This window comes from Stenella coeruleoalba (genome assembly GCF_951394435.1).
Source record: "Stenella coeruleoalba genome assembly, chromosome: 4".
NCBI lineage: Eukaryota > Metazoa > Chordata > Mammalia > Artiodactyla > Delphinidae > Stenella > Stenella coeruleoalba.
Window position 1 is genome coordinate 70,586,693 of NC_137149.1, and position 18,832 is coordinate 70,605,524.

Consider the following 18,832-nt stretch of genomic DNA (forward strand, 5'->3'; position numbering starts at 1 on the left):
TGTCACTGTCAAAAATTTTTTTAATTGGCCGTACAAAACAAAAGTGATTTTAAGAAAAAGAAGTTTCTGAATCAACCGTTAGAAGGATCAAAGACCTCTTAGGCTAAAGCTGCCAACCGTGTTACCTTCTTTTCCTTACTTTGGTCTTACAGACCAAAACCGCTATGTATACTTATAAGCTGCCCAAATGTACATAATTTTCATAGATTAACCGTAGGACATATTTTGGAGGACACTTACTCGTATATTTCTAAGTTGGTTGGTTTGTTTTCAGTCACATAGTTGCTTGGAATTAAGCCTTCATTCCTACAAAGACAAAGCAAAAATCAAAACGCTTGGCACATTTGTGGCATTATTGTGGCAAAAATCCTTTTAAAAACCTCAAGGATGCAGGGGAAAATCAAATTCATTTGACTACTTAAATTGTTGAAAGAAGAAAGAAAAGTTTTTTCATTTCAACTAAAACCTCTGCATGATAAATACTAAGTTTCTGACTTATAATGTGAATAGTTTAAGACGTTTTCTGACAAAAATCTTTGCAAAGAGGAAAAGGTGTACTTACGTGATCACTGGGACATCATAGTGACTAGATTAAAAGCATACCAATTACAAAGATATTGACTTAATTCTTTTTAATTGCCACAGAGTATTCCACAGAATAGATATTCTAGTTTAGCCACGCCCCTATTACAGCAAAGCTGGAAAGAAATACTTGAACATGCCTTCTTGTGTACAAGTAAAAGTACTTCTCTAAGACAGATACCAAGCAGGGAGACTGCTGGGTCACGGAGTATGTACATCTTTCAGTAGATACAGTAAATTGCTGTTGAAGGGAAATGTACCAATTTATACACTCATCAGCAGGGGAGGGGTTTCTCTTTTCCTATACCTTCGCCAATGAAATCTGAAATTTAAAATGATGGAAAGATCTCCAAGACATTTTATTGAGGAATACAAGCAAGTTGCAGAGCAATGCATAAAGTATGGTCAGACTTAGCTAAATTATATCTGCAAACAATACCATATGTTTCAATGAGTGCATTGAGAATGATCTGGACAAGTACTCACTAAATGAATAATGGTGCTTCCTTTTGGGAAAGAGACTGGGTTTGGAGGTGTGGCAAAGCAGAATTTGGGTACTATTTATCATGTTTGAATCCAAAAAAAAAAAAAAACTATATTCAGTTATTAACTTTGAAGTTAAAAATTGCTGTTGTTTCTCTTTAAGTCTGAGTCATGCCAATAGGCCACCTGCAGCAGTAGCTAATTACACAGCCCTGAACCTACTAACTTACTGTGATCACTGGGACATCATACCTCTTTTCCCACTGAAAAGTCTCCATCACATGTTGAGACTCAATCAAAAACTGGTAACACAGCCAAATCATCAGGAAAATATAAATAAAGAGGTATGTATGTACTTCTGATGCTTAGACATTTACAATCTCCAAATCCTGACAAGGATCAGAAATCAATGCCAGCATTCTTTCCCAGAAAGCTCACCTACTCCTCAGAATTCTTCTCTACCCAGGACTCCAGTCTGGCATTAGCAATCTATTGCAACGGACACAAAGAAGTCTTATTGCATCCCAGGGTCTTTTTTCTTTCCAATTTAATTCAGAAACTATTGCAATGTTTACTTCTAAAACTAGTCATTGTAGAAATATGAAAATGAATAAGATACTGTTTCTGTTTCTATCTCAGAGCTTAACAGGAAAAAAATTCAAATTGCCAAAGAAAGCATAAATTAGAATAAGAACTTGTATGGTAGGAACGATCATTCCCATTTTACAACTAAAGAAACAAAAATTCATTAAAAATAGAACTACCATATGATCCAGCAATTCTGCTTCTAGGTATTTATCTGAAGAAAATGAAAACACTAACTCAAAAAGATATATGCACCCCCATGTTCATTGCAGCGCTATTTACAATAGCCAAGACGTGGAAACAACCTAAGTATCCACTGACGGATGAGTGGATAAAGAAAATGTGGTATATATCTCTACAATGGAATATTATTCAGCCATAAAAAGAAGAACATCTTTTCCTTTACAGCAACATAGATGGACCTGGAGAGCACTATATTAAGTGAAGTAAGTCAGACAAAGACAAATACTATATGGTCTCACTTACCTGTGAAATCTTTTAAAAAATGAAAAATTGAAGAAACAAACAAACAAGCTCATAGATAGAAAGAACAGATTGGCGGTTGCCAGAAGCAGGGGTGGGTGGGGCTGAAGTGGGTGAAGGGGATCAGAAGGTATAAAACTCCCGCTACAGAATAAATATGTCTTGGGGATATAATGTATAGAATGGTAACTGCAGTTAATAGTACCGTATCACATGCTTGAAAGTTGCTAAGAGAATAAATAAAAGTTCGTAAAAGTTCCCGTCACAAGAAAAAAAACTTGTAACTATGTATGGTGATGAATGTTAACTAGACTTGTAGTGAGTATTTGACAATATATATAAATATTGAATCATTATGTTGAATACTTAAAACTAATATAATGTTATATGTCAATTATAACTGAGAAGGAAGAGAGAAAGGAAGGAAAGGAGGGAAGGAGGGAGGGAGGGAGGGAAACAGAGAGGGTAAGTGACTTGCCCAAGGACACACAACAGTACGCGGCAGCATCAGGATATAAAGCCACGTGTACCTAGTTTGGAGAGTCTGCCTGAAATCACGGTGCTATAATGCTCTTTCATACAGATGGGGAGGTGTGGGAACAGCTTCTGTTTCATTTACGAGGAAGAGTTATAAACCTGGATTAAATGAGCCACTACACGGAGTCTATGTCATGCTTCAGAAGTCTTCAGAGAATGAGAGATGAGAGATTTGGTAAAGACTAAGCCATCAGTCTTACCCCAAGCGGTCTCTTGCCTTCCACCAGTGAGGATTACACTTCTCCAAGATCAGGTATTCCTCTGCTCTCTTTAAGGCTAAGTCACAGGGCTCTCTGGGCAGGAAATCATACAGTGCTTTGACTTGGATCTTCTCTTCAGCAAACTCAGAGGGTGGGAGGGGAGGCAGCGGCTTGCGTTTTGATGGCTGCACTCGGCCCCTGTTGGACTGTAAAAACTAAAGAGTGAGTCGTTGTGCTATTGTTTTAGTGATCTGTACTAAAAAAGAATCGGGATAGAGCCTATTTGCCTGCCCCCTCACTTCTCCCAGCCAGCTGCACCAAAGCAGAAGCCCAGGTGGGATAAAGGTAGGAAATGACTAACTATAGAACAACTTCCAGATCCAGCAACACACTCATCATTTTGTAAATTCTCAAGATCACCAATTCTCTTGCCAGCATTGCACTGAATTGTTCTCATGTCACAATTCTTAAAATTTTATTTCCTCCTTAATAGTTTCACTTCAAGGATTTTTCTCTCTTGGAAAAAGAAAAACAGCTCTTTCCTTTCGCGTGCTGTAAGCTTGTGTTTGGGTTTAACACACTTCCCAAGAAAACTGATTCTCCGCCACTGAACTGAAAATTAATCCTGGCCTCAAAATGGCAGTAGCCAGGATACATTTTTTCCCAATTTCAAGTTCTGCCAAAATATAGCAGAGTAGTCTATTTTAACTGTTTTTGTTGGTTGGTTGGTTGGTTGGTTTCTGTCTTTCACTTTCTTCTAGGACATCGATTCACTAAATGTTTACTGAGAACCCATTATGTGCCAACCATGATACTAGGTTCTGGGCATGGCAGCAAACGGTACCTCATGAGGCCCAGACCCTAAAAATGCCACCGTCCTCTACCCCTTCACCCCCATCAAAACGATACTCACTTGCTTCTTACTTGGCAATTCACTGAACCATGGTCTGCGACGCTGCGTGTATTTTTCTGAAAGTTCTTCATCTTTGCTAAGGCTTATTTGTGTCCTCACTTGTCTGACATTGAAAAATAATCATGTTACAAATGATTATTTGTACTCAAGTTATCTATGAATCTACTAGATTATCACAAACTAGTAGAAAAATCTCCTTCCTATTGTTTTTTTTTTTAGAAGACTTCCAAACTCCACTTCCTTGAACAAGGTACTACCTCTCAGAACTTCATTTTTTTTAATCTGGAAACTAGAGATGCTAAGAGCGTACAGAGTTGTTATGAAATAAAATTGAGAAAACATCTCATGTGCCCAATACAGAGTCTGGTGCATATTAAGGGTGTACAATTATAATCATGATAATGAAGATCTTACTCTGTGTCAGGCACAGTGTTTATCATTTTACATGCATCACCTGATTCGATGGTATCTATTGTTATAAGTAGACATGGTGTAGCGATAAGAACATGAGTTCAGATCCCAGGTCTACCATTTTCATAGTGTGGCCTTGGGTAAGCAATGTAACCTCTCTAAGCCTCAATTTCCTCATCTGTATAATGGAGATTGTAAAAAAAAATGGGTGGTTTTGAGAGTCACTTGAGCTAAAATATGCAAACATCTTAGCACAGTCTGACATATAGAACACTCCCATTAAATGTTGGCTCTTATTATTATCATGATGCGCTGGATTTTATCCTTATATGTCATTTGCTGGGCACCAAAGTGTAAAACGCACTGATAGTTTGGGGGAGATACTCAAATAAACAAGACAGGATTCTTACCCTTAAAAGGTAAAAATTACAGAGTGAAACACAGACATATAAATAGCATACATGAAATAAGTATTAAATAAAGAACCAAGCCACGTGCTCTGGGAACACAATGGAAGGAGCAATTAAATCCAGGAGGATCAAGGAAGCATCACAGACCTGACACCTGACCTACAGCTAGCTTTAAATGAATGGCCATTCAACAGGAAGAAAATGGGGAGTAGGGTTTCCCAGGCAGAGGCAACAGCAGATACAAAGAGATGTGGAGACTCGACAGGCAATAGAGAAAAGGAATGAATTAATTTCCGAGAAGTTGCCCTCGGAAGAAGACTTACCGCTTCTGCACGGAACAGCAACAGCAGAAAATCGACTGGACGGTATTATCTGAAAAGCAGATCATTCTCAACTGTTAGAAAGCCGTGAGTCCGTGATATTGGATAGAGGAGGCTGCTGGTGCTGGTCCAAAGGAGGAAATCCCTGAGGGTACGGGTGACAGAAAGTATTGCAAAGCATATGCAAAGTCTCGACCGTGCCCTTCTTCACTAGTAGAAGATGAAAAACTGTCACTAACACAAAAAGAAGTTACTGGCACCCCGGCCACTGTGGTTTCCCTTCTCAGGCTCTTGTTCCTGGGTCTGGTTTCATGCATTTCCTCAGTCTGTGAATGATAAATGACCACTGTATTCCTCTTTACCTTGATCAGGGCTAATGTCAGTTGACAAGTATACACAAGAATATGATTCCAGAAACAATGTTCTCCTAGGAAATCTGTTAGCAGGGATTTTGAATTAGGTCCATCGCATTTCTTCAAAAATATTTTAATATATATTTTATATATTTACATAAAGTAATATAAATATATTTAATATAATATATTATATAATAATGTAATTTAACATATTTATTTTATTTTCATATATTATGTATCAAAATACATTTATACCTTTTTGGCTCTCAAATTTTCTATGGATTAGGTCCAAACATAAACTGAATATTTAAAGAAAGCACTAGCTATCTAGTAAATCTGGGTCATGCTTACACTTCTACTGTCAAGTTTAATCTTTATTTAAGTTAGACCATTTGCCTTTTTCAAACCATAAATTTTGAATTTATCAAAAGCTGTTTTATGTTCATAGAATCTGCATTTCACAGCTGCACTTTTCTCATACTGACCCCTGAAAATGAAGCACTGTTAAGGCAGCAGAGTACATTAGACATGAGCATTACCTTTGAGGTTAGAAAGACCTAACGATGAATTCTAGCTGGGGGGGGGGGGGAGGGGGGAGGGCGCTGACTATATCTGGGATAAGTCCCTTTACTTCTCTATCTCTTTATTTTCCTATCTGTGAAAACAAGATAATCATACCTACCTGCTTTGAGAAGCCTTAGGGGGCAGAGGTTAATCTCCAACTTTGTGGATTTGGGCAAGTTACTTAACTGTTCTGTGCTTAAGTTTCCTCATCTGTAAAATGGGAATAATAGGACACTAGGCATGTAAGGCTACTATGAGGATTAATTGAATGAATTCATATAAAGCATGCAGAACAATGCCAGGTATATATCAATAGTAAGAGGGTAATCAAGAAGACCTATTATCATTATAGGGTTGTTGAGATTAAATTAGATATTTTCTCTAAAGTCCTGGAACATGGAAGAGGGGTACAAGCAGAAAACACCCGGTACGAGCAATCTACCCCTCAGCATCCACTCTATGCCTCCAGAACCAGGGATGAAATAGAGCTAACATATTATCGCCAGGTGATGTCAATTTGATCATATTCCTACCGGAAACCTAGTACATTAACCACCATTAGGATTCTTAAGTCAGGTAGAGAAGGAAACGAGGAGAAAAGAAGAGTAACATAGGACATAGCTGCTACAATTCCCACCTCTTAAGCTGTCCTGAGTCCTAAGCTGATCACAGATACCTTCTGTCACCATTCATTCCTTGTGCCCCCTTGCCTCTGCCGACACTTTGGCCAAAGGAGGTACTTTATCTAATGGAATTGCCCAAATGTTCATTCCTGTGGGATTTGGGTCCTTAGTTGGTATTGTCTTAATGGGGTTGTTACAGTTTTCTACTGACCAGGACTATTATGAATTTTAAGAAATGAAGCTAGTGAATTCCCTGAGTTTCAAAGTCCTCATTGTACTCATTGTGAAGAATGAACCAATTCCTGGTAATCAGGATATTCATCCCAGCTACTCTGACACTTTCCTGTGCCTATCAGTTCGCTGATACAAGGAATCCCAAAATGGTTAGAGGGCAATCTCAACTTCCAATGTTCCCTAACAAAAGGATTCTTCTCTCGGGCACTAGAATCTCCAAACTCACCAAACCCAAAGTCACAGGGAAAGAGAATAACAATATCCAGTGGGTTATTAGGTGGTGATAGGGGCCACTCCAATCTCTACTCCTTAGTTCCCAGACTCAGACATCCTGGCTATATGGAAACAACACCACATTTGCTGTTGGCTTAAGGCATTTACTGTATATGATAGGACACCACTCCAACTTTGCAAGATGCTGTCTCCCAGGTGTCATAGCAATTGAGCCTTTAGCAGGCCATTCCTCTGTACTATTAAGCCAGCTGCTTCTGAATTACGGGACACATGGTAAGAGTATTCAGAGAACCACTGTACCAGCACCAATGAAACTAAGAAAAGGCTGACTCCACAAAATGTATCATCTTGTAGACCTCTGGTTACATCTTCTCATTTTGTCCCCATTCCAAGAGTTTCAAACACATTCCTCCCCAGATCTTTCACCAACCTCCCAATCTTGTTCTTTCCACGTTCCTGAACTAGCAGGGCAACTTTTTTGCCGTTGCATATGAGTCAATGTAGATCGATGCCTCAGACTAACTGTCCCTAATGAAGTGAATAAACTGATGTACTTCTTGAAGTTCAAGGAGAATGTTATTTCAACACCATCTTTCAGGCTACCTCTGAATAGGGCTGTAGCATGATGGCTGTTCATTTCCTGCTCATGTGGGTTTGGGATGCAGATCTATCTGTAAATCAGGCCTGATGGGAAATTCCTCTTGAGGTCTTGGGTGTGAGGTGAAGGAGAAGCAGAAAGAACAGGTACTATGTGAATGTCACCTGCTCATGAAGGTTTCTTGAGCCTTCTGGATCTACGGGGGCCCACTTTCACATATACCATTTCCATGTTATTATGGATTACTCCTACACATGCCCAATTTCTTGGTTCAGTGAGTCAGATAACACTCAGCTCATGACAGGCTCACTCAGTTTGGATCGCATAAGCATTTCATGGCATGGTTGGAACATTCAGTCTTCACCAGAAGGAAGCCAGGAGCTACTGTTCAAATCAAAAATAGTGGGGACTTCCCTGGCGGTCCAGTGGTTAAGTCTCCTCACTTCCACTGCAGGGGGCACAGGTTTGATCCCTGGTTGGGGAACTAAGATCCCGCGTGTCACGCAGTGCGGCCAAAAAAAAAAAAAAAAAAAATCAAAAATAGTTATCAGCACAGGGTCAAGTCATTACTCCCAGTTTCTGAGGGTTTGTGCTGTGATTCTCATAATGGGACTTTCAGAGGCTCCATATAGCCAACATTTTGCCCTTCATCCCAGGCTACCACCAATGATAACTGGAGTAATGGAAAATTGAGTTATTTCTCCCAGCAATAAGGCTATGCCTGGACCTCTAACTATATGACCAAATAAATCCCAGATCCAATTTTGACTCTGTTTCCTAGAGCCACTTATGATGCCAATTATGGTATCAATCAGGCCTATAATATAAAACAAGACATACTTAAATTAGAATACTTTTAGAAGGGTTTATTTACAAAGAGACTAATTACAAAGGTGCAGAAGGGGGTAAGGTAACGATAAAGAATGTGCAGACGCCTGGGTCCAGCAATAGTGGAACTGTCACCATCCCCATGTCCAAAAGGCCCAGGAAAGTGAGAGAGTTAAGTAGAGCAGAGACCATTTTACAGGAGCAATGATCTGCTGTAGAGGGACACAGCCAGTGCAAGGTAACCTCACCACAGCTTCCTTCCAGGGCTCCCCATGGGTGTAGTGTAAGCAGAAGCCAGAGAGCTCAGAAGCATGCCGAACAGCCCTACAGATTCCTTTTCCAGGATAGAGTGCAAGGTGGAGAAGAATGAATACCAAGAGGCCGGGCTCACTGAGCCACGATGGAGGCTGGCTTCCACGTTTAATCCCCACAGGTCATCCTTCCAGGGTAGAATAGGGTGGATAAGAATAAAGATATCCAACACAGTAATCAATATATACTGGTTCCTTTGCCTTTCACCTTCAAAACCTAGAGTCATGCATTAGTTCCTTGCCTTTCTCCGGTTTGGATACTGCCGTTATTCAATGTTTGGGCTACAGACACACTGGTGGTGTCCAGGGGTAAACATCTCATTTCTACTCTGGAGATACAATTCCAGTCCAAGCCCAGGCAAAGATTCACTTTTGCTCCCACTGCTGTGAGATCACTCACCCCTGATTTAATAACTTTCTTCCTTAGCCTGCACCAAGAAACACAAATTTGATTTCCAGGGACCAAAACAGAGTTCCGCAAACCTTCACTACATGGTGTATTATTAGGCTTTTGGATCTCAACTGCTTCTGACTGTCAGTTTTCATCTGGTGGCCTCTGCATGAGCCAATTGCCAAAAACACGCCCCCCAAACAGGGTACGTTAGCACTTGGGGGCTCTGTCTACCTTGGCAGGAGTGGTTCTAATTTGCATCCTTACCGATTTATTCCAGTGTTGCCTTAGAGCCCCGTACAGATATGCATCCATCCAGGCCAAGAAATGTGAAGTCCAGTGTAGGTTATACAAGTGAGAGAAGCAAGCAGAGTATGGTATGGACTGTGGCAAAATGCTGTGTCAAAGTCCCATGTAGAGGTATTTAAATTCAAAAATTTTTAAATACTCCTTCCCTCTTCTACATCACCATTTTCCCCCTCTCTACTGGATCCTTCCCAATAGCATAGAAGTATACGGCTACTTCACCCCTTAAAAACAAAACAACAAATTACCCTTGATCTTATTTCTTCCATCAGCTTTGCTCCCCATTTATAGTAATTAGCAGTCTTTATTTGCTGCCTCCAATTCTTTCCCTCCCGCTTTCTCTTAACCCATCCCAGTCAAGCTTTTGATCCTACTACTTCCCCAAACTGCTCTTGTTAGGGTCACCAGGGTCCTATGCACTGCTATAAACAATGGTCAATTCTAAGGCCTCATCTTACCTGTGCTCTCAGCAGCATTTGACACTATGTCCTACTGGTCTTCCTTCTTCTCACTCTCCTTTACTGCTTTCTTCTCCTCCCTGCTAACTTCTTAGACTGGATCTAATGCTAGGCTGCCCCAAAGCTTTTGATTTCTTCTTTACTCTGCCTTATTCACTCGCTTGATTATCTCATTCCTTCCTGTGTCTTAAAAGCCATCTATCTGCTGATGACACCCAAATGTACACCTCTACCCCAGTTCCCATGAATTTCAGACTTGCATAGCCAAAGGCACTCTCAAATTCTCCACTTGGATGTCTAGTGGACACCTTGAATTCACAGGAAGAAATCTGAACTCCTCTCTTCTTCTTCCCCAAACTCGTCTATCTACTCTTCTCCATCTTGTCAAGAGCAACTCCATTTTTCCAGTTGCTCAGGCCAATGATCTTGGAGTTATCTTTGACTCCTCTCTTTCTCTCACACCCAGTCCAATCCATCAGGAGAGCATGCTGACTCTTCCTTAAAAATGTATCCAAGGGCTTCCCTGGTGGCGCAGTGGTTGAGAGTCTGCCTGCCGATGCAGGGGACACAGGTTCGTGCCCCGGTCTGGGAAGATCCCACGTGCCGCGAAGCGGCTGGGCCCGCGAGCCATGGCCGCTAAGCCTGCATGTCTGGAGCCTGTGCTCCGCAACGGGAGAGGCCACAGCAGTGAGAGGCCCACGTACCACACACACAAAAAACGTATCCAAGAGTTTCTGCTTGAGAAGACGAAAAAGTTCTGGAGATGAGTAATGGTGATGAGTGTACAATAATGTGCTTGGACTTCATGCTCCTGGACTCTCCATTTACAAATGGTTAAAATGGTAAATTTTATGTTAATTACATTTCACCACAAAACTCACACACACACAGAATGTTACTGCTTTTCCCCACCCTTCTGTGACTACCAAGGTCTAAGTCTCCATTATCTGGTACCAATAGCCTCCTAACTTCTTTCTGCTTCTACACTTAATCCCATCCCCCCCACCCTTTATGGCTTATTTTTCAGCTGCCACAGTAATTAATTTAGAACCTAGGTCAGATCATGCTACTCTTTGTCTCACAAACCCACAATGGCTCTCCATTTCACTGTGCGTTACAGCCAATTTTCTCACAATCGTCCTTAAACCGTCCACGACCTGGCCTCCTGGTACCTCTCACCTTCTCTCCAATGTGCTTGTGCTCATTTCACCCCATCCACACTGCCCGCGCAGTGCTTCTGGACCAGGACTGCTCTCACCCAAGGCTCTTCGCTTTTGTTCTGCCTGGACCATTCTTCCCCCAGCTGTCAGCCCTCCCTACTCTCTCCACTCCTTCACTCCTTTAATTAAATTAATAAAACAAAATAGACTCTCAATTACATATGGCAACAAGATTATATCTTTCCTTATTTCCGAGGCCTTCCGTAATCTGGCCAGCCCCACCCTGACGCTTAGTGTTCACCAATTCCTAGTACACCAGCTTCTATTCTTCTGTTCACTGTTCTCACAGACACCTTGCACATTTCTGTCCCCAGCTTAAAAATGGCTTCCACTGCAATCCACTCCCACCGAATCTTCCTTCGGCTCCCAAAGCACTGTTATCTGTCTTGCTCTGTGGCTCATAATTAGGTACCATCTTCAATGGTTATTTACTTTTCCTTGTGTAGCCTTCATCTCTCACAGGGCTTCTCAATCTCACCACTGCTGACACCTTAGAGTGATGAGTGCTTTGCTGCGGGAGCTGTCCTGTGTATTACAGTATGTTGAGCAACATCCCTGGCCCCTGTGCACTAGATGTCAGTACCAACAGCACCTCACTCCTCTGATACCCACCTCCCACACCCAGGTGTGAAGACCAAAATGTTTCCAGGAATTGTCAGATGTCCCCTGTGGGCAAAAATCACCCCTTGTTAAGAACCACTGAGCTAGATTGTGAACTCTTCAATTTCACGGTCTGAGTCTCATGGTTTTTTGTCTTGTCCATAGCATCCAGCATGAGAGCCTGGTACAGAGCAAGAACTCAATAGATAGCCGTTAAGTAACGCCTCCCCAATATCTACACCATCACATTACACTTAGGCTCTATTTGTCAGTAACTCATTCTGCCACATGCAATCTCACAGCTCGACGCTGGCCGGCCGCAGAGCAAGCTAGGTTGACCACGTCCTTTTGACTAAGTAGAACAGTAAAGTTGAAGAAGACAGCTTCCGGAGCTTGTAGTAGGTCATAAGTCTAACCTTTTGTTCCAGTTATAGTAAAAAAGAAGAAGGGGGCTTCCCTGGTGGCGCAGTGGCTGAGAGTCTGCGTGCCGATGCAGGGGATGCGGGTTTGTGCCCCGGTCCGGAAAGATCCCACATGCCACGGAGCGGCTGGGCCCGTGAGCCATGGCCGCTGAGCCTGCGCGTCCAGAGCCTGTGCTCCGCAACGGGAGAGCCCACAACAGTGAGAGGCCCGTGTACCGCAAAAAAAAAAAAAAAAAAGAAGGAAGAGAGGGAGGAGGAGGAGGAGGTGGGAAGGAGAAAAAGCAGTGGCAGCTTATCCAAAATAAAGCATCAATCCACGAGATGCTAAATGAAATGGTTAAAACCCGGTGTTCAAATGTTCTTTTTTCTGTATAAGGACAGCATGTGGGGTTGAGCAGTCACTAGGGTCAGGGTAACCTGAAGTCAAATCACGACTCCATTTTCTTGTAGCGACAATATGATTTGGGGCAATTACTCAGGAGCCTCATCTGGAAAATGATAGAAATAAAACCTACCTTCTAGGAAAGGCAGTTCCCCACTGCTACCAACAAAGCATTTACCATATGGCAGGACTACAGGAAGATCTTACTATCCTATACTAACTCACTCCCTACACACTGAAATAGGTCCTGTAATTATCCCCATTTCACAGATGAAGAAATTGAGTAACAGACAGGTTCAGTCATTTGTCCAAAGCTACATACCTAAAAAAGCAGCTGAGACTGAATTTAAGTCCACAGAGCTTGGCTGAGTCCACGAGCATAATAATGAGACAGTCCTTGTGGATGAGAAGATTGCGTAAGACAGCAGAGATGAAATGTCTAGGACAGAGCAGTTGCTCATTTAATGTCCAACCTTTTCCCTCACTCAGTTCCCTAGAATTCATTCAGCAAGTATGTATTGTGTATTCAAAGAGCAGATTTGAGGTAAACAGATAGAAGCACACTATGGTCCTCCCTCTGAAGACAAAATGGGAAGAAGGTCAAGTAAACCAAAGCTGACCTTCAACCCCACAACTCCTGTGTTCCGAGCCCATTCTCTACCCCTGTTCACCCCGCTCAGGACTCTAAGGGATCCTCTCTCCACTATCAACACAGCTCTCCGGAGGTGCTCTGAAGCTTAGTCTTGGCAAGGTGAAAATGATATGATAGTAAACTGATATAACAGTAAACATGTACGGCAGTGCTTCTTTTAAAGGCGTTTTCATATCTGTAAGCATGACAACTGTATTTGTCAGCGTGATCAGAGAGAGAGCAAGATAAACTGACTTAAGGAATTGGCTCACACAATTGTGAGGGCTGGTGAGTCCAAACTCTGACGGGGTGGGCTGGCGACTCAGGGAAGAGCTGCAGTTTGAGTCCAAAGGCAGTCTGCTGGCCGAATGTTTTCTTGCTTAGTGGAGGTCAGTCTTTGGTTTATTAAGGCCTTCAACTGATTAGATGAGGCCCACCCACATTATGTCTTGGTAATCTGCTTTCCTAAAGATCCACTGATTTAAGTGTTAATCTCACACAAAAAATATCTTCACTGAAACATCCACAGGAACATTTAACCCACTACCTAGGCATCATGGCCCAGCCAAGTTGACCCATAAAATTAACCATTATTATACCTTAAATTAAACATATAGAACTTTCAAAGAGAAACTGCTGGTATTTGCCAGCAGGAATGATATCTGGAGACTAGGAAAAGGCTCCCCCCCGCCTTCGCTGAATTTACCATCCATGACTACACACCAACAGAGTGGACTACAAATCCAACAGCAATCTCTCGGTTATCTTTACTCTCTTCTGCAGCCTGGAATGTAGGAGGAAGTTTTTTCAGAAGTATTTATTTGTCCTCACTCAGTAGCAAAGACAGCTGCCTTCAAATAAGGGTACTAGTCTGCCACAGCTTCAATTATGACACGGTTTTGTTCTATCTCCCCTGAAGACCAAGAATAGCTGTGAGCAGCGAGGACAACCTCTGCCTTGTTTATGGTTCAGTTCTGCCCAGCACAGTTGCTAGCAACTAGTCGCTGCCCAATAAATAATTGATGAGTGAGTAAAAAACAAGTTGGGAAAGCCAAACAGCTTCCTGGTGTTCCTTGCTTGGCTTGACTCTTCAAGACACTAGGCCTCTTTATTTACAGACTGAAGTAATGATTCATGCCAAAGCAGATAGCAATGATTATTAGATTCGTGGTCATTTTCTATTTACAGCATCACAGGTCTTCCAGGTGAGTGGGTAAATGGAGAGTCACTGCCACACGCCTGCTGTGGTTACAGAAGCCATTCTTTGAATTGCTTTTCTCAGTAACCTGCAGAGAGAAAGCCCTTTTTCGCCTTTATAAAATCCCCAATGAAGGCAGAAACTCATGCATATCTGGTCTTTGCCAGAGACAATCTAAAATGCCCCAGAGACGGGCAATGACTATTTGCCTGCTAGAAGGTTATATTCGGTGTTGAGGATTAACGCAGGAAGAAGCCAGAGCTTCCCCTCCCAGGCTTACATCTGCGCTATTCTTTTCATCTGCTTCTTATTCCCCAGCAAATACCTTTAATTATCTATCTTGTACCAGCAAATCAGGAAAAGGGCATCACATCCCGGCGTAATCTCCGTGACCTTTAGGAACTGGCACGTCCCTCATGGGTAAGGGAGTCGAACCTCTTATTTTATTTAGTGTTCGCTTACTCTCCTGGGAAGGCTTGCTTCCCCCTTCTCCCACCCATGCAGGTCTCCTAACAGCCTTCTGCTTGTGTGCGTGGCTGCAGCAGGGCTCGGCTTGGGGACGGGTTTCCACCAGGGGGCGCTGGAAGGGAGCGAGTGGGAGAAGCACCACTTCGAACAGCTCCCCGCCGCTCACAGTCCAGCAGATGAACGGTAGCTGAAGGGCTGCTGGGTCACCGCCGTCTGGGAAGCGAAGCTGGTGGCGTTCCCTCCGTTTCGAATGTCTTCAGATTTATATCTATGTAACCTCACGTATTTACGATGGCAGAGTTTCGTTACGAATCAGTGCTTCAGGCGAAATTCAGTCCTCCTGAATTTGCTTAGAATAACTGGCAGAAGGCTGGCGATTTTTATTTGAAAACATGAATAACTGGCTCGTTTCAAGAAGTGCCTTGAGCCAAAGACTAGGCTAGTGGCCCAACGCACACAATCCAGGTTGCGGTTTTAGGACGAGGAATTCCAGGGCAGCTGCGCTCACAGCTGAAGGGCTCGGGGAACTGGGAAGTGTGGAAAACCTGTGGCTTTGGATAAATGGCTCTGGGCAATTGGAACTGATCCTCTAAGTTCACTACAGGAAGCGCCTTATTTTTTTTCCAGAAATTTACAGAAAGGTCAAACCTCCTCATGACTGTAATAAATTCCCACCACTAGATCTATCTAAGGGACTTCTGAAGACCAAATACATGTTAATGGACTTAACCCTTATCATCTGGGAGGTGTGACACATAGCTAGCTTTTTTTTTAACCTGAATTTCTGCCTCTAAGCAGGCACCAGAAAAGACTTTCTGAAAAGACACCAAACCAAGAATCCACGCCAATGAGGGAAAGAAAGAAAAGAAAATAGAAACAGAGGGAGAGGGGGAGAGAGGGAAGGACGGGGAGGGCAAGACAGAGAGAGAGAGAGAAATACACTGAGTTTTTCACGGAAACATTTATTCAATTTAAGAAGTTATCCTTGATACAAACTTATGGTTACCAAAGGGGAAAGGTGGGAGGGGGATAAATTAGGAGCTTGGGATTAACATATACACACTACTATATATAAAACAGATCATCAACAAGGACCTACTGTATAGCACAGGGAACTCTACTCAATATTCTGTAATAACCTACAGGGGAAAAGAATCTGAAGAAGAGTTGATATATGTATATGTATAACTGAATCACTTTGCTGTACACCTGAAACTAACACAACATTATAAATCAACTATACTCCAATATAAAATAAAATTTAAATTAAAAAAATGTTTAAAGATATCCTTGATTCTGAATTTATGCTCTTTATATATTTGAAGCATTAAATTATCCCTGCTTTGTGTGTGTGCCTCCTTTGATATTAAAAGGGCACTCCTTTCAACAGAATTACTGAAAGAACAGTTTCCTTTTGATATTAAAATGTCCGTTCTTCTAAGAGATGATAGTCACCAGAGATGTTAGCGTTTTTGAATGTATTGACAAAATAAGTTAGCAACCCATTATTAGATCACAAACTGGTTTCTGGACATTATCCTGTCTGTGAAACCTTCAAGTAAGGGGAACAACTCCATTAGGGATTTGTTGGTTCCTAACAGAAAACAGGCAGCTAGCTCATGGGACAGTAACTGATAATCTGGGTGGAGGAGAAGAACGGTGCTGGCCTGGCTGAGCCTGAGGGGTGCTGTGTGTGGGGAAGGGGTGCAGAGACTCTGGAAGCCTGGGGAGCTGCATGGGGCGCTGGGCACTAGGGGAGACAGGGTCCCAGGGGCAAAGATGCTGAAGGGAAAGGCAGAGTTTCCCTGAAGACTGATCGCTCCTCTGTTCACAGCTTCAGCCAGCAAAGCCCCAGGCACCAAACATTCCAGCACCAGAAGCCCTTGTTTGTTCCACACAGGAATTTTATTCTTTCCCAGTCCTGAGCTGGCGTGAGGCGGACTTTGCAGGCATCTTGCCCACATCTCCTCCATCCCCTGGTCTCAGAGCAGTGTTTCCTAGGAGACTGTGGCCCGTGAGCTCCAAGTTCATGAGCAGCTCACAGACATCACAACCAAGACACCTGGCCAGCTTGGGATGTAGGTGCTTGGCCACCAGACCCGCTGGCAGCCAGCACTGGGCAGCACCCCACCCCCCGAGGGCAGGAAGGGGACAGATGCCAGCCAGTGGGCTTCACTACACAGAAAGGGCATCTGCCGGTCATACACAAGAAGGCGTGGAAACCTCACAGACGCAGTTCCAGATGGTGACTGCTGTTAGCATTATTGCTACAGGTTTCAGGCAGTTGCAGGAGGATAGAAGTGAAGTGGTTTAGAAACAAAAGGAAAGACACATATACTAGTGTCCATATTAACACTGAACCTATTTTTGAGAAAGGGGACCAACTCCAGCCTGAGGCAAAGTGGCAGTAAAAGTGGCCAAGTCTTTTTTTGGTCCATGGCTCTCCTAGCTTTTGCCACTGAATTAGGTATCTATTGTTGGAAACAAATTAGCTCCAAACCTAGAGGCAGAAACTGTTTACTATCTCACAGTTTCTGTGGGTCTGGGGTCCAGGCACTGCTTAACTGGGCGCCTCTGAATCAAATTGAGAAGTTCATGAAGCTCATGAAATTGTAGTAAAGGGGAGTTGGGATTTGCTGGAGAATCTACTTTCCAGTTCAGTCACATGGCTGTCGCTGGCCTTGGTGGCACGGCTCCTGGTGATGGGGATTCTCCACAGGCTGCCTGAGAATGCTCACAGCATGGCAGCAGGTCACCCAAGAGACAGGGAGCCCAAGAGCACTAAGAAGCCACAGTCTGCCGTAACCTAACCTCCCAGTAACACTCCATCCACCCCTGTTACCATACTCCATCTTTCCCCAAGGAGAAGGATCGTGTGAACAGCTGGAGGGGGGACATCACTGGGGCCACCTTAGAGATGCCTGTGCAGCCACCCTCGTTATCTCTGTATTAATTGTAAAAGAAATAACAGAAGATACTAACTTAAATGGGTTGGCGTGGGACTCAAACACAACGAGGAATAAGAGAGGGCTTTGAAAGCGGAGACCCAAGAAAAGCAGAGTGACCAAGGGGTCCTTACCTCACCCTCCAGATCAAATTATGCGTCCAGAAAACTGCATTTTAACAGTATCCTAAAGCACACTTCAGGCACACCAACACTTAAGAACCACCCAATTATTATTTTTCCTTCTACTTTATAAATTGGGAAGAAAAGACAGAGAAATTAGGTGATGATGAGATGGAGGGAAGGGAGGTGGTTAGCTTTTCGAACCCCCAGCACATCTCCCTGGTCCCCGTCCCCTAAACGATTCTCCTGGGCTGGGTCTGTCCTCAGAGCAGGGGTTAGTTGGGAGAAACGACCACTTGTGTTTCACAAACTAACCCTCATAGGAGCAGTGCCCAGGTACCACTCCCAGGCTCTGCCCACCAGTCACTAAGATCAATATCGCACCTTCCACAAGGATCTCCTCCTGCCCTACAGCAGCCTATGAGGCCAGACTTCTATGACAGCCCTTAAAACAACCAATGTATTTCCCAAATGACTCTGGCCCAAAAAACACCTATAAACATTTTTTTGATTAGTAGTAACACACCCTGGGGCACCTCTTAAGCTTTCTCTGGTCAACAGTAAACACTCATTGTTTTACCCAGAAGAAAATGGAGCCACGGCTTCCCTGGTGGCGCAGTGGTTAAGAATCTGCCTGCCAATGCAAGGGACATGGGTTCGAGCCCTGGTCCAGGAAGATCCCACATGCCGTGGAGCAACTAAGCCTGTGCACCACAACTACTGAGCCTGTGCTCTACAGCCTGTGAGCCACAACTACTGAAGCCTGCACACCTAAAGCCCGTGCTCTGCAACAAGAGAAGCCAACGCAATGAGAAGCCCATGCACCACAATGAAGAGTAGCGCCCGCTCACTGCAACTAGAGACAGCCCGTGTGCAACAACAAAGACCCAAACGCAGCCAAAAATAAAAAATAAATTAAATTAATTAATTAATTTAAAAAGAAAGAAAGAAAATGGAGCCACATCTAAGTGCAATCTGTGGAAGAAATAAACGGGTGAGTCTTACCGTTGAATCAAA

The 18,832-nt window shown here is 43.1% G+C and overlaps 1 protein-coding gene across 2 annotated transcripts in view; it reads right to left on the reverse strand.

Moving 5' to 3' along the window:
• TXK (TXK tyrosine kinase) overlaps nt 1–18,832 on the reverse strand; it is a 93,987-nt gene that overhangs the window by 73,383 nt on the left and 1,772 nt on the right. For both annotated transcript variants that reach the window (XM_079921097.1, XM_079921096.1), the window contains exons 2-5: nt 4,928–4,976; nt 3,784–3,886; nt 2,871–3,076; nt 241–306 (exon numbers count right to left, since the gene is read on the reverse strand). In XM_079921097.1, coding sequence (XP_079777223.1) covers nt 241–306; nt 2,871–3,076; nt 3,784–3,886; nt 4,928–4,976 — 424 coding nt within the window. The remainder of the gene's footprint in view (nt 1–240; nt 307–2,870; nt 3,077–3,783; nt 3,887–4,927; nt 4,977–18,832) is intronic.